Source organism: Agelaius phoeniceus, chromosome 24 (assembly GCF_051311805.1).
Source record: "Agelaius phoeniceus isolate bAgePho1 chromosome 24, bAgePho1.hap1, whole genome shotgun sequence".
Lineage (NCBI taxonomy): Eukaryota > Metazoa > Chordata > Aves > Passeriformes > Icteridae > Agelaius > Agelaius phoeniceus.
Window position 1 is genome coordinate 2,657,536 of NC_135288.1, and position 18,863 is coordinate 2,676,398.

Sequence of the window (18,863 nt, forward strand, 5' to 3'; positions counted from 1 at the left end):
CCCCCAGCACTGCCATGCCCACCCCTGAACCCTGTCCCCACATGCCACATCCACACGTTTCTTCAACACTTCCAGGGATTCTGGCTCCACCACTGACTGCCCTGGGGAGCCTCTGCAATGCCCCATCATGAAGGAACTTTTCTCAATACCTAATCTAGACCTGCCCTGGCACATAATATTCAACTACCAGCCTGATTTCACAGCCACATCCCCACACCCTCCTGGCGCCTCCTGAGACAACCCCCATGCACCAAACACTGTTCTGCAGCTCCTCAGGTGCCTGGAGGCTGGATTTACCTGTGGGATACAGTACTGGGGGCCCTGAGGCATGGGGTAGGGCATTGGCAGGTGGTTCACCATCATGATGTGCTGGTTGGTTTGGTACACGGCAGTCGGGGTCTGCGCTCCGGGACGGATGGAGGGGCTGCTGTTCTGGATGGTGGCTCTTGGAGGCTGGATCTGAGGCCTCTGAAAAAACTACAAGAGGGAAGGGAGAGAGGAGAGAAAACAAAGAGCTGGTCAGACTTCCTGGGAAAGAATTGGAGGTATGCTTACAATATTAGAGTGATGGTGTTAGTTTCCAGGGGTTGCCACACTTGCAGAAAACTGCAGGACAGTCCTTGTTTCTCTGTGAACAGCAGGGCCATCTATGGCTTTCTATTTTACAAGGTAGAAACAGACAAGAAACTTTACAAACTAAGAATTATTAGTTTGTATCCCCTGAATTTTACAGCTGAACCTTCAGAGCCAACTTTAGAAAAATGAGATTGTCTAATTTCCTTTTTATAAGGTGGGCTGGCTGCTAAAATCCCCACCTTTATAAATGCCCCAGGGAAATAAAACATCAAGGCAACTGTTCCAATTTATCTCCAGAAGAGCTAAAACTCCAGAATTTCACAGAGGTCAGAGGCACCTCATGCCTCTCCTTCACATCCAGGTCACCTGTCCTGCCCTGTTTTCCAAAGGGTGGCAACCAGGGTGGTCCCAAAGCCTTGCACCACGCTGGCATAAGGTGCTGCCCTGGCAGATGGGCCAGGCCCAGGCAGCCAAGCAAGCCCTGGCAGAGACCCATGCCCACCTTCCTGTGCTGGGAGCAGCCCTGGGATGGGCACAGGGGTGGCTCTGCACCCTGGGATGGGCACAGGGCTGGCTCTGGATCTGCCCCTGGGATGGGCACAGGGCTAGCTCTGGATCTGCCCCTGGGATGGGCACTGGGCTGGCTCTGGATCTGCAACCAGGATGGGCACAGGGCTGGCTCTGCCCCCTGGGATGGGCACAGGGCTGGCTCTGACTCTGCCCCCCAGAATGGGCACAGGGCTGGCTCTGGATCTGAACCCAGGATGGATATGGGGCTGGCTCTGCCCCAGGATGGGCACTGGGCTGCAGGCCCTGGGATGGGCACTGGGTGCAGGCCCTGGCTCTGTCCCCAGGATGGGCACTGGCTGCAGGCCCTGGCTCTGTCCCCAGGATGGGCACTGGGTGCAGGCCCTGGCTCTGTCCCCAGGATGGGCACTGGGCTGCAGGCCCTGGCTCTGCCCCTGGGATGGGCACTGGGTGCAGGCCCTGGCTCTGTCCCCAGGATGGGCACTGGGCTGCAGGCCCTGGCTCTGTCCCCAGGATGGGCACTGGGTGCAGGCCCTGGCTCTGCCCCTGGGATGGGCCCTGGGCTGCAGGCCCTGGCTCTGCCCCTGGGATGGGCACTGGGCTGCAGGCCCTGGCTCTGCCCCTGGGATGGGCACTGGGCTGCAGACCCTGGCTCTGTCCCCAGGATGGGCACTGGGTGCAGGCCCTGGCTCTGTCCCCAGGATGGGCACTGGGCTGCAGGCCCTGGCTCTGTCCCCAGGATGGGCACTGGGTGCAGGCCCTGGCTCTGCCCCTGGGATGGGCCCTGGGCTGCAGGCCCTGGCTCTGCCCCTGGGATGGGCACTGGGCTGCAGGCCCTGGCTCTGCCCCTGGGATGGGCACTGGGCTGCAGACCCTGGCTCTGTCCCCAGGATGGGCACTGGGTGCAGGCCCTGGCTCTGTCCCCAGGATGGGCACTGGCTGCAGGCCCTGGCTCTGTCCCCAGGATGGGCACTGGGTGCAGGCCCTGGCTCTGTCCCCAGGATGGGCACTGGGCTGCGGGCCCTGGGATGGGCACTGGGTGCAGGCCCTGGCTCTGTCCCCAGGATGGGCACTGGCTGCAGGCCCTGGCTCTGTCCCCAGGATGGGCACTGGGCTGCAGGCCCTGGCTCTTCCCCAGAATGGGCACGGGGCTGCAGGCCCTGGCTCTGTCCCCAGGATGGGCACTGGCTGCAGGCCCTGGCTCTGTCCCCAGGATGGGCACTGGGCTGCAGGCCCTGGCTCTTCCCCAGAATGGGCACGGGGCTGCAGGCCCTGGCTCTGTCCCCAGGATGGGCACTGGGCTGGCTCTGTCCCCAGGATGGGCACTGGGTGCAGGCCCTGGCTCTGTCCCCAGGATGGGCACTGGGTGCAGACCCTGGCTCTGAGCTCACAGCTCAGGAGGTGAGGGAGGCACCACACGCTGAGGCATTCACTGACAGAGGAGTGACCAGGTGAGAGACACTGATGCCATGCAGAACCAGGAGTTGGAGTTACCTGTATAGGTCTGAATCCTCCCTTCAATAACGAAGCAAGAAAGCAGCAGGAAACAGAAAGAAAGCCAATGGAACAGCTTACAGATCAACAGGAAGGAATAGGATACAACATGCACCCTAAATGAACACAGTTGCAGTCAGCTTCTGCCCTGCTCTGACTCATCCCTTCAGAAAAGACCCTGAGTGGCACCATGGACTCTGCTGCCAGAATCCCACAGGGTCAGAACTCTCCTAGGAAAGTTTCACATCCAAGTATAAAAGTTAAAAAAAAACCAAACAAAAAACTCAATCAAACCATGATTTACTGCATGAAATGTGACACTACAGAAAGACTTTGTCTTTACCCTGTTCCTAAAACATCAAATATTTCTCCTTCTGGTCTCTTTCAGTGGTACAGAGAGAGCAGATAAAGCAGAAACCCTGGCTCCAATAATGGATTTTTTTCCTTTTCTGCACCAAGACTGGGAGGGGAAGAAATGCCACATATTTAACTGTTCAGTAAAAAGTAATTATAATAATTAGGCCACCACACATCACACTGAATCCTGCTGGCTGCTGTGCAGTGATGTGCTACAGGGAGTAACTGTGCCAGGAGGAGTGAGAAAAGAAGAGAGGGGAAGGAAGGGATGAGCTGGGATTGTCCACCCAGTTGTGATGTCTCTGTCCTCAACATGACAATGAGCTTAAAATGGCCATTCTGGTGCTGCTGAAGAGTTCATGACACCTGAGCTGTTCCCCACAGCAAACAACCTCTCCAGGGAAGCCCTGGGTGACTCTTTCAGATAACCAGACATTGTTAAGGTGAGCACAATTATTTATGTCCAGCCCTGTCAACCTGCATGAAGAGCTGTCCCCAGCTGGAAGTGTGACCTGAACCAGGAGAACAGAACTGTTTGGGGAGAAAAGTTTGGAAGTGAGGGTGGAGAAAGCAAATGAGAAGAACAAGAGCCCAGCGTGGTCCTGCTCTGATAAAACCTGTGTGTGGCTGGGAGATGTGGGGCAGATGCAGGAGTGTGGCATGAACCAAGTACAGGTGCTGAATTTATGGTGAGAATCACCAGAGTTTGTGGTTTTTCGATATCCAAAGACACCAAAAAGTGTAAAAGTCTTTCTTTTTTCACTGTACTTCACTGAGTAATGGTCATTTTTAAGCTGTAAGCATGTTGCAGCATATGTCTCACTGAGGGAGGGTTGGAAGAATTTAATAAGCCCCACACAGGTGTGTGTTTATGCAGAGTGAAAAGGGCTGGAGGCAGAAGTGAGACCTCTCTGTATCAACAGCACCTCCATCCACAGGGCAGAGCAGGAAAAGCCCCAGTGCCAGGGATGGGGAGACCCCACCCATGGAATCTGCTCCTCAGGTCCTGCTGCAGCTCCAGAACCTGCTGGGAGCACCAGGGAACACTCCCAGCACTGGGAGCCCCTTGGGCAAGGCCAGCTGCTCCTCCAGAGCCTCCACTGGGCCCTGGAGGCTCCCAAGGCTCCTGGAGGCTCCCAAGGCCCCCATGCTGGGACACAGCCTGGGGCTCTTCCTCTGCAAACCCCCTGCCTACCCCTCTGCCCTTCCTTGCCATTTTCCCTTTGGTCACTGCTCACACACCCCAACCCTGCCAAATCCTTTTATTTACCATCATCTTCTTCATTTTCTTCCCCAATCACTCCATGCCCAGAGTTATAAAATCAATGATCAATGTGCCACCAAGGAAAAGCAGAGATCCAGTGGCACAGACATCTTTTATGAAAAATCCTTTCCTTTAGGATCTTTTCTCCTGAGAGCTGGGAGGCCTCAGGAACAAAATGTAACCAATGGTTATCTGCTGCTGTGGAATGCAACAGGTGCAGCTGGGATTGGTCTCATGTGGTTGTTTCTAATTAATGGCCAATCACAGCCAGCTGGCTCAGACTCTCTGTCTGAGACAAAAGCCTTTGTTATCATTCCTTCTTTTTCTATTCTTAGCCAGCCTTCTGATGAAATCCTTTCTTCTATTCTTTTAGTATAGTTTTAATATAATATATATCATAAAATAATAAATCAGCCTTCTGAACCATGGAGTCAGATCCTCATCTCTTCCCTCATCCTCAGACCCCTGTGAACACCATCACAATCCAGGAAAGCCCCAGGCCCCTCTATCACCAAGCACAGCTTTTCATGGGTTTGCCACGAGCTCTGTATTTCCAGGCCATGGCTCCCAGTGCCAGGAGTGCTCCCTTGGACCCCAAAGCTGCACCAAAATAGAAATTTGGGGTAAGAGCCTGGCAAAGCTCAGCTAAGCTCAGCCTGGCAAACATGGGCATTCATCTATTTTTTTCCCAGGAGCCTGGGGGGAGGTTTGGAGAATGGAAGCAAAAGGAAAGCTCAAGTTGTCACCCAAGCTCTGCACTTCACTCAAGCTTCTCATGGCCCTGTTATTAATTTTTAGTCTTTCTGGTGCCACCAGGCCCCAGCCTTTGGTGGGATAACCTGAGCCTGGCCTGGGGCAGGGAGGAGGAGGTGCCTGCAAGGGCAATGCAGCAGGAACTGAGGAGCTGCAGCCCTGAGATGTGAAGATCAGAGAATTGTGGAATTGTTTAGGTTGGAAAACCCTCTAAGATCATCGAGTCCATCCCTAACCCACGTCCCCAGGTGCCACATGCACACCTTGTCTGAACACTTCCAGTGATGCTGACTCCACCTCTTCCAGTGCCTGAGCACCCTCTCCATGAAGAGATTTTCCCAATATCCCAAAACCTCCTTGGTGCAGCTTGAGGCCATTTCCTCTTGTGCTGTCCCTCCTCCAGGAGCAGGAGCTGCAGCTCAAACCCCCAGCTCTGCTTCCCCAGCACCCCAGTGCAGCTCTTTGGGCTGGCTCAAGGCTTCTTTCCTTCCCCTCTGACTGCCCCTGTTTTATTATTTACTAAATCATAAAATGAAGGGAAAAAGCCCTTTTTGGTATTTAGATGTGGCAGCTCCTTCACACACTCATGGATGCAGACAGGGAAGTGACTGCAGCAGTTTCCCATCACTTTCTGACTTGAAATACCCCAAAAAAGCTACAAAATGGTCAGCTGGGTCAGTTCAGGGAGTGAACTCCCAACCTCTCCAAGTCCCAAATCTTTTCCACAGCAGCATCCAGCCAAGCCCATTCTCCTGTACCAGTGACATCCAGAGGAACTCAAGCAACCCCAAGCTAAAACTGGAATAAACTCCACCAGCAACCTCAAGTGAGAGGCTGAGCCACGAGCAGCAAACCCATCTCAAACACAGTTCAAGTCAAAAGGAAATAACCCCATTTCAATTTGTATTTCTGATTTCTGTTTTTAATCACACCAGCCTCTTCTGAGCACTCATTTCTAAAATAAACCCCACACTCCCCAAGTCACTTCATAAGTGAAAGGGCTTTAGGCAGATTCAAATGTACCAAAAATTTGCATTTTGGAGCTCAGGTTAGAAGAAAACTGCTGTTCTCAACTGTGCTTTGTGAGGATCAGAAGCAACAAGTGACTCCACAGCCTCACTCAGAAAGAAAAACCAGAAAGTCTGTGCAGGAAGTGGGAAATGGAGCAGCAATTCCAGCAGGGAATAGCTCCAAGTGCCACAGCATTGGGGGAAAAACACAAGCTGACAGTGTATTCCAAAATACTGCCCAAAACACTTTGCAGGGGCTGTTTTCTCTCTCCTGTGAAGTGAGGTTTTCCTGCAGATTCTCAGTGTGTGATCTCAGAATCAGGGATTACTGATGCACACTTAACTTCCAGTCACAACTGCTGCAATTATTTCATTTCCCTTCAGCCACTACTGGTAACACCCAAATCTTTGCTGTTTTCTCTCTCACAGTGGGGTCACATTTCCCTCAGCATTAACTGGCTCCACCAACTCCCACTGTAACTGTCCAACTGCAGGGCAGGCATTTCCACCCAGGACAAAACCCTGCTCATAAAGCTGTCATTCAACTTCAGGTGCTTAAATCATGCTCATTTGAGGACCTTAAAGCTCTAATAATTACAGGCAGTAACATTGAAGAACAATCCATTATTTGCCTGAAGGAGACCCAGAATCAATACAAGGCACATGTTAATAAAAGCTGGGATGGACACAGGGAATTGCAAACCCCACAGTGCTGCTGATGCCTTCAAAGGGAAGGTGGAGTTGCTGCAGTAAATATTAGCCCTGCTGAGGCCAATTTACTTATTTAGCATTTTCTAGCTGATGAATCTCAGTCTCAAAGCTCTCAGCTTGTGTTACACAGTTTAACCAAGTTTACAAACTCTCCTGTGAGGATAATTATTTCTGTTGGTCTCGAGCACCCTGTGAGTGCTGGGTTCAGATGAAATTGCTCCCACAGCTGTGACCCTCCTGCACATGGCAGGGGCCAAAATCCCTGTCTGCACCCCCAATCCACACCGTGGGTGTTTTGGGTTAAAGGAAACAAAGAGCTCATCCACAGCCCAGGTGTCTCTGTGCCTGTCCTGCTGCAGCACGTGACAGATGTAACTGGAATAAATCCTGGAATATTTTCCTAATGGTGACAGCTTCTCACAGATCATTATAAGCAGATTCAAATGTAACAGAGACAAAAATCTAACTGTGATAAAATCAGGAAAACACTCAGAATTTACAAGCACAGTAAGGGCAGGGCCATAACTGGGTCCAAAGGAAAGTTTTGGATCCCATTCTGACAGAGTGGTGGCCAAGTCCCACCAGTAAAGCTCCCGTCATGGGAGTATTTCCTCCAAAGCTGAGCTGCCTCAAGACTCATGGGCCAAAACCTTCTTAAAGAAAGCTCAGTAAATTTTAGGAGAACATGAAATGGCTCCCAGTGAATACATCCTTAGGAATGAAGGGACTAAGGAGCTGCAGAGCAGGAATGCACTCTCTGCATTGGGCAGTGCAAACACTGACCTAAGTTAAGGTCAACAGCAAAAGCATCTGAACAAGACCCTGATGCCCCCATCACTGCCCAGGCTGCCCCTGCAAACATTCCTCTGTCCCTGCCTGTCCAGCCACACTCAGAAATCACTGTCCCAAAGGTCCCATGCCACCTCTGCCCATGAGCCAACAGCTGCACCTGGCCCATTCCATTCCTTACACTCCTTTTCCTGCCCTGCTCTGCAAGGCTCCAGCTCCCCTGCTGCCCCCTGAGCTGGAAGGAACAAGGATCATGGGGATTTGGGGACTGTGCCCACCTAACTTAGCTGCTCTCCCCACACTGCTCATCCCAGTGTTCAACTGCTCAGGAAATGACTGAAGTGAGAACAAAATAATTCCCTGCAACAAACCTTCCATGCCTCAAGCCCCTGTCCTGACACCACAGGATTATTGGGATTTTTTTTCTATTATCTTGTGGAAACAACCTGCCTCTTGCAAGCCAAAAGAGCTCTGGGAGAGCTTCCCTGCCTTGTCCTGCCTCTCCTCCTCTTTCCCACCAGCAATGCCACCTCTGCTCCCTCAAAACCTACAAGAAGCATCAAAATCAGTTCCCAAGGACAAGTGTTTTGGGAAAGAGGAGTGTAGGAGCTGAAGAAAAGACAATTCCAGACACCCTGACTAGGACAGACAGGCCTGTGCATCTGTCCTGGCACTGGAGAAGTCCCAGCTCTGCCATCCCTGAGTTCCATAAGCCACAGCTATTCCTAGATCTCCTTAATAATGAAGTGGTTCCTCACAAAGTCCAAGTGGTGCAACAGGAACACTCAAAGCTTCCTACAGGTGTGGATTTTGTGGGCTAAGTGAGAAGGACACCAAGCAATGCAATGGTGACAGATAACCAGGTGCATCACACAACAAAGGCAGGGAAGTTGTTTGGTTTGCTCCAAGGTGACATCTTCAGGAAACTGAAACCACTGACTCGTTTGGGGAATACTCAGAACACGTTTTTAGTGATGTGAGAAGGCAAGGGAAGGCCACACATCCCTGGCAATGATTCCCAGAGGTTCTCCTGCCCTGGGGTGTGGGTGGTTAATGGCAGCGGTGACCCGGGGGAGGTCAGGGTCACTCAGGGTGCAGGTGGCTGTTAGCAGGGTTATGCACGTGCCAGGAGCTACTGCAGGGCTGCTTCCTGCACTGAGTTAGTGGGTGAGTCACCTCCACCCCCCCCCCAGGCAATTAGTGCAGGGTGATAACGAAGGGGCAGGTACTGTACCTGGTGATGGGCAGGTCGAGGCCCCGCTGCAAACTGAGGAAAGGCGGGAGAAACAAACACAAAAGGAAAGGCACAAAGAGTCAGAAACACCACAACGAACCAAAATGTCACACTCTATGCAAAATAAACCCACAGAAAATAAAATAACAACGACACGGTCGAAAGCTTTGCTGCAGGACAGCGACACACAGGGGCTGAGGTGTCACGATGGACATCGCTATGGGCACTGTGCTGGGAGCTGGACAAACGGCCAGAGCTGCCCCTAAAGGCACTCAGGGATGCAGGCAACCCTTATCCTGCCTGGGAGGAACACATCAAACCAAAAACCAACTGCAAACGAGCAGCAGTGGAGATTCTGAACTGTTGGAACTGGAGTCAATGGTCAGAGCAGCTGGGCTGGAGCTGCTCCGGGGCTTTGGGGGAGCAGAGGATGGAGCCCCATGGCTGGGAAGAGCCAGGGAGGAACAGGGACATCCCAGCACGGGGACATCCCAGACAGGGACACCTCTGTAAAGGGACACTTCTGCATGGGGACACCCCTGCACAGGGACATTTCTACACAGGGACATCCCTGTAGGGGACACCCCTGCACAGGGACATCCCAGCACATGGACATCCCAGCACGGGGACATCCTGCACAGGGATGTCCCTGCCAAGGGACATTTCTGCATGGGGACATCCCAGACAGGGACACCTCTGTAAAGGGACATCCCTGCACGGGGACATTTCTGCACAGGGACATTTCTGCACAGGGACATCCCAGACAGGGATATCCTGCACAGGGACATCCCTGTAAAGGGACATTTCTGCACGGGGACATCCCAAACAGGGACACCTCTGTAAAGGGACATTCCTGCACGGGGACATTTCTACACAGGGACATCCCTGCACGGGGACATCCCTGAGAGGCAAAGAGCAGCCACTCCTGGCACGTCCACCCCTGCCACTGCATTTCCAGCTAACTCCTCCACTGGGGTCACAGCAAAGCCCCTGTAAGGACTGGCATGTGTCACCTCTCTGAAAGCCAAGGCCCAGCCCAGGCAGTGCAGCCTGGCTGGAGAACAGGAGGTTCTGGGTCCCAGCCCTGAGCTCAGGCCACTGAATCATCTCCCACTCACTTGGGCCACAAGCAGAGGAAAAGAACCCCAATTTAACATGCTCAGCTGACATTAAAAGCATTTCCCAAGAAGGAACTGATTGTTAAAATAGAAATAAAAATGAATGCAAGAAATGGAAAATATAAATAAAGATGACAAGGTACCCACTTCCAGAGCTGAGTTAGGTGTTGAAACCCACAATTCTCAGTGTTAGAGCAGAGCTCCACCATGAGAGCAGGGAATTCTACTGAGAAGAGCTCCACTGATGAACTGCAGTGACCACAGCTACAGCCACAGTGGATTTTAGCCACCACGTGCCCCTGCTGTGATGGCTCAGCACAGCCACCTCTGCTCACTCAGGGGCTCATTGTGGTTCACTCTCTGCCTCACAACAGTGATCAAAACTGGGTAATTAGTGACTTTCTTAATAAGTTTATTTTCTATATGGAAAAGTGGGCCTGGCTTCACTTGCAGCCCTTACAGCTCCTCTAACACCAACATGAAGCAAAGCATAAATACTGACTGGTCCATTTGATCTTTTCCTTATAAACACTTAAATTGCCTAGATTTAAAGATTTCCAAGAAGTACTCTGCTAATCCTGGTGTTTATATATTCCTTCTACCTTCACATCATGGTGGCACTTGGTGACACTTGGATGAAAGTCATAAAACCCTTCAGAAATGAGTAAATATGGACACACAGACTGATCCTGGGACAAGAGTTTATTAAGAATGACCTGCACTGGTTCACCAAATAGTTTTCTCACCCTGGAAAATTCTCCCTAAGCCTTACAATGAAGAATAAAAAAGCAAAGCATGGTCACCTTGTGGAACTACAAAGCTGTAATTTCTATTTTAATGAAACAGGAGGACTCAGAGCCTCTTGGCATTCTCCCAGTGGCTCTGTGGATGAGGAGAAACAGGTACCTGGATGAGTCTCCAGAGATTAAAGCACTTCAAGTCCTTATTTCCCCAAAGAATTTCCCCTAAACCAGCTCAAGTATCTTGTGTTTGGGAAAAGGGACTAAAGGTACCCTGGAAGGGCTGAGCCTTTCCATAGGGCTGCACATTCTGTGTTAGACACCAATGAAAGAAAACAGCCAAAAAGAGAATGGTGGGATGCAGAAACCTTGTACTGCTTCACTTCAGGGCCAAGGCACCTCTCTCATCCCTGTTGCACAGAAAAGATTTGTTCTCACTGCACCTAAAACAAGAGCTGGAAGTTTATATCTGAAGAAGCCAAAGTTTATTCCATGGTGGAAAGTAATGTGTGTTACAAGAAATAAAATAAAAGCTCCAAGTTAGTGAAAAATGCCCTCATCTATTTTGCACTGGTCACCACTGGCTCTTGATTTTAATTTTTTTTTTAAATAATTCTGTTTGATAGGAATTATTCCTGTTAATAGCTGTAAGCAACAGAACAAACTGTAGTAGTCACTGCTGGCTTAAAAGAGACACTTTGGGTTGTTTTTTCTCTGTTTGATGAAGACAGTAGATAGGAAAACCTTATAAATCCTGGGTCCAACCTCCCTGCCCCATGGCCCCCTCCCTACAGTGCTGCCCACTGCTCCATGGACACAGCAAAGTTCTCTCCCTGCAGGTGTTGGGCTGGCACACCTCACCCCTCCTGGAGTGCTCCAGCACCCTCTCTTTTTCTGGAAAAGTCTTAAAACGGGACCGTTTGTGTTAAGAAGGGGGCTGGCATGGCCAAGAGCTCCTGGGGAATTTTCAGCAGTGCTGAAGGACCCGGATTTTGTTTTCCTTGCCCAGCTGGAGCTTTGCAATTCCAGCCGTGGGAGCAAACACGGATTGCAAAGGCAGCTGTGCTGGGGGGAACAGAAAAACCTGAGCTCTGCACCCCCAAAGGCTGAGCTCTGCACCCCCAAGGGCCTGAGCTCTGCACCCCCAAGGGCCTGAGCCCTGCACCCCCAAGGGCCTGAGCCCTGCACCCCCAAGGGCCTGAGCCCTGCACCCCCAAGGGCTCCTGGATGCAGAGCAGGATGGAGGAAGCTCTGGCTCGAGAGAGGGGCTGGATCAACCCTGCCTGCCCACTCAGCTGTGCCAGGGCACAACAGGAACCCAGGGATGGCACAGCCACCCTGCCACCCTCCTCATCCCCTCCTCACCCTCCCCTCACCACCAAATGGGTTAAAAAATAAACTGAAAAAAATAATAATTAAATTACAAAGAAATAAATCAAGCGAAGAACCAAATGCAGGAGTAGCTCAGGCTTGGGCTGGTCTTGCATTTGCTTTGGGGTGGGAGGTGGAATGAGATGTGATGGGTGGGAGCAGCTTTTAGTCATGGGGTGAGATGGGCACTAGCAGAGCACATGGCAAAACCTGCACACAGGAGAGCTCAGAACAATACAAACAAGGTGCAGATAAATTCTTCCCTGGACCTCCTCAGTTACGGGGCCAAAACACTAAAAATTTAACATTTACTGGCCAAATTTCCTGCAGATTCTCTCTCTGCTGAGTGACAAAGGCCAGGGGGGCCTGGTCTCTGTCCTACCCCAGGTCAGACCCCTCTGTAATTCAGCTTTGGGCCCTTGTGGCACCACCTCACCTGGCAGAGGCTGCCACGGCAGCTCGTGCTTTCAGCAAAGAAGCAAACCCAGTGCATTTCTGTAGCCAACAAAAAAGGATGTGGTAAAAAAATATATATAATAAAGAAAGGAAGAAGAAATCAAAACAGGGCCGTGGGCACAATTGCCTGCAAGAAGGAGTACAGTTTGTTATATTGCTTACAATGCAGTATTTTATCCAGCCTCTTCCAGCCAGGGACCTGTAAACCGGACTCTGTTCCAAAACCTTCCTCCTCTTCCAGTTTTCTGTGCAATGTATTGGCACTGTTCTGCTGGGCTGTCAAAAAAACTGGTTTAGAGATGCAGCTCTTCAGTCAAGTTTTTGCTCCAGTTCTAACCATACCAGCTTAGTTGTGCTTTGCAACAATTAAAGATGATTATACTTACTGAGGAAAGAATTTTAGCAGCAGTGTCCTGCATTACTGATCAGAATGGGGCACTGAGGACAAACTCCCAGCTGTGCACATCAAAGAACTTCAAAGTCAGCATTACCTGGCTCCTTCATCAGCAGAGGTTGAGGGGCCTCAGAACAAACCCTGGCCTGTCCTGGAGGGGAAACCTCCAGAGCTGGGCAAGTGCCCAGTGATGTTGCAGGTTTGGGGATCCTTGCCCTGGGTTTATCTGTATTTATAACTGTTCTGTGGACAAAATCCTCTGTCTCAGAGGCCTCAGTTTGCTCCAGGAGTGTTTGCCTTACTCTAAAGAGAGAAGAGTGCAGGGAAGGCACCAGGGGGTTATGGGCATCCTGACACAGAGGGGCAGGAGGTGCAGGATTGCTGCTCCTCAGCTGACAGAGCCCTGGGATGTGCTGATGGGAAGCCACCATGCCTCCAGAAGCTGGGCAAAGCCTCTGATGCCCTAGGAGGGTCTTCTAACATCATGTGGAGCTGTGCTACAAGCAGAGAATCCCCAGAAAGTGCCTGGTGTGGGGAACTGAAGTCCTACAACAGCAGAGCAGTATCACAATAAACACCCACCCCCAAAAAACAGACTGTGAAGGATGATCAAACCTAAAGCTGGATGAAAAAGGGGCTCAGCACAAAAAGATCTGAGTACACAGAAGCTCTAGGTTACATGTGAGCACCTCCAGGGTTAGAACTGATCAGTGGCACTGATTTGGGAGCAAAGCCCAGAGGCCACTGGAGAGTGAGTGCTGCTGCAGAGAACTGCTTGTGTTTGATCTTGGTCTATCCCTGCACAAAACACATCCTTAAAGAAAAAATAAAAAGGAAAAAAAGAAAGAAGAAAAGAGAAAGATTCTGGCAATGAACCTGAACTCTATAATGAAGTGAACCTGAAAGCAACTAGGCTAAAAATAAATGGTATTATTTAAAGGTAGATGAGAATCCCTCCATCGCTTCTTTAGGAACTTCAGAAGGAAAATTATCCTACCAGGACAGTGTCTGAAAAACTCAACCAAGGTTTGCCATTCAGGATGTGCTTCCAGGTCAGTAAAATGGGCTTTGCAGAGAACCAGCCCCGTGCTCCAGACACACACAGACAGAGAAACACACGAGCAAGGAGGAGAGAGCAGGAGGAGGCAGCGGGGGCTCCTTACCGGCGAGCGGGTCTGAGGCTGAGTGTTCATTGTTTGAGGGGCTTGAGGGTACACCAGCGTGGTGGGAGCTGCATTCTGTCCTGAGGGATAAGGAGCCTGCCAGGGAACAAGAAAAGCCAAGTGAGTGGATCCAATGATTCATCCCAAAAAGCAGGAAAAGAACTGGAAGGACTGACATTGAGATTAAGATGAAAAGATTGCAAGAGAGAAACCATCCCTGTTGAGGAGCAATTCATCAACACTGCCTCTCCTGGGAGCAGCTTGTAGATCCACTAGTAGCTCCACTGGTAAGTAACAGCTCCATTAGTAATTATTAGTTAGAATTTACTACAATTTTATAAGTCAGAGTTTGCTACTATTCATCACCTGAGCTTCCCAAGTGCTGAAGTGGGAAACAACCCAGGAGACACATGACAGTGTCACCAAAACCCTGTGTGTCCAAAGGCCTGGCCACCTGTCTCCAAAAGCCTCCCCTGAACCAGCTTCCAAGGACAGCCAGACCTGTAGACAATGCCAATAAATCCTCCAAAATCAGGCAAACAGCAAGAAACAACCTTGAGTGTGTTGAACAGAAGCTGCTGCTGCATTAATGCATTTCCAATGCAATAATGGAACAGCCCAAAATCATCCCAGATGGAAGGCAGGCCATGGCTACAGGCTCTGCACATTTTTCCTACTTGCACCCATTTCCATGGGCTGTAACATTTATCCCAGCAGATGCTCTCCCCAAGTGTTATTTGCCCAAAGTAACAATAAACTGGAGCTCTGGAGCTCTGCTGATGACGCATTTTAATGAGACATTTAGAAATAACTTTTCAGAGTGCCTTTTTCCTTATTCTTTTTGAACAAAACCAGTATAATTTACATTATAATTTTAAAAAATCATTTATTATTGTAATGGCACAAAAACCAGCCACCAGCCTGCAACAGCCTTTGCTCTGAAGAACCACAGGATGGTGGAATTGGTAATGTTGGAAAAAGTCTCTGAGATCTTCAAGTCCAACTGTTCCCCAGCACTGGCAAGGCCACCACTAAACCATGTCCCCAAGGGCCACACATCTTTTAAATCCCCCAGGGATGGGGACTCCACCACTGCCCTGTGCCAGGGCTGGACAGCCCTTTCCATGCAGGAATTTTCCCAATATCCCAATAATGTAACTTTGAGCTGTTCCCTCTGCTCCTGTCCCTGTTCCCTGGAGCACAGCCTGATCCCCCCAGCTGTCCCCTCCTGTCAGGAGCTGTGCAGAGCCACAATGGCCCCCTGAGCCTCCTTTGCTCCAGGCTGAGCCCCCCCAGCTCCCTCAGCCTCTCCTGGGGCTCCTTCCCAGCTCTGCTCCCATCCCTGGACACGCTCCAGCCCCTCCAGGTCCTTCCTGAACTGAGGTCCCAGAGCTGCCCCAGGACTGGAGATGCCCCAGAAGTGCCAGCACAGGGGCACAGTTTGCATTGTCTCTTTTTTCCTGCTTTTCCATCCCTGGACTAATCACTTGCTGATTAAAGTGCAACACAAGGTAAATGAAAATATAGTTCAGGAACAATCTAACCAGGGATTCCCTGGTGTCAAGGAGAAAAAGAAAAAAAGGAAAAATACAACAAATACAACAACATCCCTTCCAAAAACATGGTAGAGGGGATGAGGGGAACAAGCACAGCCCAAAAATAGCCCCATCCCAAAACCCAACTGCTGCAACACCTATTCCTACTCTGGGACCACAGTGGATCTGCTTTTTAAAAAGCAAAACTCAGACACGACTCCACAGACACGTGAGGACACTGCTCCTACCACACAACTTAACTAGGCAGGACCTTCTGGTAGCTTCTGCCTCATTTTCACAGCTTCTTGGGTCACAATGATGATAAATGTGAGTCTCCAAGTACAGCACCAGGCCTTTCCTGTGATCCAGGACACCAAACACACTGGGCAGGGTATTTAGCTGGACAGTGTTGTTCTGGAGGAGTTTATACAATGCAGCAGCACAGCCTCTGGTTCAGAGCAATGGAATGCTTTGTTCAGCTCCCTCCTCTCAAATGCTTTGTCCTGTCCCTCCTCTCCAGGAGCTCCCTGATCCAATCCACTCCAGCCAGCCCTTCCCTCCCTTTTCACCATTACAAAACCTAATTAATGTAAACAACTACATGGAAAGAAGCCTTCTATTTAATTTTTTTTTTGAGATGTCACATAGCATCAACTCTTTTCCCCTTTTACTTGATGAGTGATTCTGCTGGAGCTGGTGGTGTCAGTGTCATTCCAGAATGAATAACCCAAGGCTAAGGAGAAGTGGGGAAACTCTTCACCCACAACCTGGAGAAGTTCTCCTGCCTTTGTAGCATTTTGCTGCTGACTTTCTGCACCTGGCATCTCTGCCCAAGGTGAGATTAAAGCTTTTTCCACAGGTCCAGATGCTGCTGTTCCTATCATGGGATGGTTCCATGGAAGGGTTTGGGTTGGAGGGATTTTAATCATCCTCATCCAGTGCCACCCCTGCCATGGCAGGGACACCTCCCACTGTCCCAGGCTGCTCCCACCCCTGTCCAGCCTGGCCTTGGGCACCTCCAGGGATCCAGGGGCAGCCCCAGCTGCTCTGGGCACCTGTGCCAGGGCCTCATCCCCTCACAGGGAAGGATTTCCTCCTAATATCCAACCTAGACCTACTCCCTTTTAGTTTAAAGCCATTCTCCCTGGTATCTCTCCCAGCAGCCAGCAGTGAGCACAGGCAGGGGACTGTAGCTGCATTTCTCTTCACAGAGAAAAGCAAGGCACAACTTCCCAAAGATTTTCTCAACCTCAGAGAAAAAAGCCCCAATTCTTATCTCATTTACTGCCCCGTGTTTTAAACAAATAAAATACATTGAAGAAAATTATTTACCTAAAAGAATTTCATTAGATTCTCGTGTGTTTTAATTCATTAACCAATTAAATCCATGTATGTGTCAGAACTATCAGCTAGCAGTCAGGAAATTCTGTACAGTTAAGTTAAATTAAATGCTTGAACAAGTTCAGTTCAAATGTAGTGTAATATAGTATAATAAAGTAATTAATTAGCCTTCTGATATCTGATATCAATGGAGTCAGATGTGTCATTTCTCCCTGCCACAGGGGTTGCTCAGTTTTACTACAGGTGACTGTGCTGGGAAATATTATAAATAAATGATAGCAATAAATGCACCAGTTGATCACTGGCTCCTTGTGCCTCCAGCTCCACAGGAGATGAGACCTCATTTCAAAGTGCTGCTCCCACAGCACCTCAGCACCAAGAGAAGCAAATAACTACTATTCTTCCCCATCTTTAGGCTCATGAAAACATTTTCTTCAGGCTTAAACTGCCTGTGACAGAGCAGAGCTCTGCTATGACTCCCAAGGGTGAGTCAGGCATCTGATCCTGCCCCAAAGTCTGTACCCACCTCCAAAACAGCCCCCATCTTCTTTTAATCACCCAAGCCAAAGGAAATGTGAGAGAAAAGGAGCACAGCTGTCACTAAGCCTAAAAATCCTCTGAGTTTTAGCAGCAAAACTTTAAAAGAGGTGTTTGGAAACACAGTGCCAAAGGCATTTCACTGGTGACACGTCACTTCTGACACTGTGACACAATCCAGGGTTAAACTCACTTTAGCATTTAAACCCTACCAGAATGAGCACAGCATGAAGGTATAAACAAAGAAAACATACAAAGGCTTAACCAGAGGCCAGAGCAGGGTTTTTGCCATGAAGGTGTCATCAACCAAGGCAGCTTTGGACAGATGACCCCCACGAGTGAGGAACAAGTGCAACACAAATCCCACTGAAGACCACAAGCATCAGCTAAATAAATATGTTTTACAACTATTACACAAGACAAATGCCTCTGCTCCACATGTTTCCACCCAGAGGGATGTTGCCTTAACTGGTATTTGTGTTAAAACTATAACAAGGGGAAGAAAAGGGAGGGAAAAGTGGTTTATAAATTTCTGCAGGTATTAACTTCACATGGGCTGTGGGAGCCTAAATAAACTATCAAAGATCCAACAGAATAAATCACAGCACTCTGCTGCTTTTCATACACATCAGCTGATTAAAGCATTGCATCTATTCATCTGCCAAAGGACTTTTTTCTGTGCCAAGCAGCTAAATGGGTACAGAAAGTGATGTGGTCACGTGCAGCCACACAGGGCTCTGTGCACCGGGGCTGGACTGAGGGAATGAAGAGATCAGCGAGGAAATGCTCCAAAAATCCCCTAAATAAACCCCCACAGAAGGGAAGGCAGGGAAGCAAGGATTGCTCTGCAGACAAATGTTGGTTCTGAAGCATCTGAAGGCTGGATTGAATCCCTGAAGTTCCAATAACTGCTGGGAGAGGACAGAGCGCTGCTGAGCTGCTCCACTTCAAGACTGAGCAATTTGCTTCCCTTAAAGCTCTCACCTTCCTGATTTTATGTTTCAGCTGGGGCTGTTCAGGGGAGGAAGGTGATAATAGCTGAGTGTTTATGTATTCCCACAACTTGCTGGGAAAATCCTTTCTCTGGACTCTTTCCACCTCAAGCTGCTGCCTGTGCTAAGCAAGGAAAAATAATCACTATCAACAAAACAACTGAAAAAAGTTATTCTTAGCTCAGGCCCGAGCTGGTTAATAAACACTGAGCCTGCAGTGTAACATGACTCCCTTGGGACTGCCTGTCCTGGGAATAAACAGGCAAAGTACACACATCAGGCTCAAAAGAGCTGAGTCACCCAGCTCTGCCTCTGGAAAAATCTTTTGGGAACAAAACCCTTCCAGCCCCAGGCAGAAAAGTGTCACTTGCTGAGCTCTGTGACTGGCTTGGCTGGGAAGGGGTTAATCCCTGTGGCAGATTCCCGAATCCTCCCGGCTCAGGGAAGGCTGCTGGGTCTAAATTTACTGAACTTACACACGAGGAGGAGAACTGGACCCG

At 49.9% G+C, this 18,863-nt stretch overlaps 1 protein-coding gene across 13 annotated transcripts in view; it reads right to left on the minus strand.

Annotated features, from left to right (window-relative positions):
• EIF4G3 (eukaryotic translation initiation factor 4 gamma 3) overlaps nucleotides 1–18,863 on the minus strand; it is a 149,655-nt gene that overhangs the window by 65,922 nt on the left and 64,870 nt on the right. For 5 of the 13 annotated variants that reach the window (XM_077190212.1, XM_054648004.2, XM_077190206.1 and 2 more), the window contains 4 exons: nucleotides 13,959–14,054; nucleotides 8,717–8,749; nucleotides 2,599–2,619; nucleotides 298–477 (listed from right to left, as the gene is read on the minus strand). In XM_077190212.1, the coding sequence (XP_077046327.1) occupies nucleotides 298–477; nucleotides 2,599–2,619; nucleotides 8,717–8,749; nucleotides 13,959–14,054 (330 nt within the window). Of the gene's footprint in view, nucleotides 1–297; nucleotides 478–2,598; nucleotides 2,620–8,716; nucleotides 8,750–12,563; nucleotides 12,583–13,958; nucleotides 14,055–18,863 lie in introns of those variants that run through there. The other 8 variants (XM_077190213.1, XM_077190209.1, XM_077190210.1 and 5 more) reach the window with 4 other exon arrangements.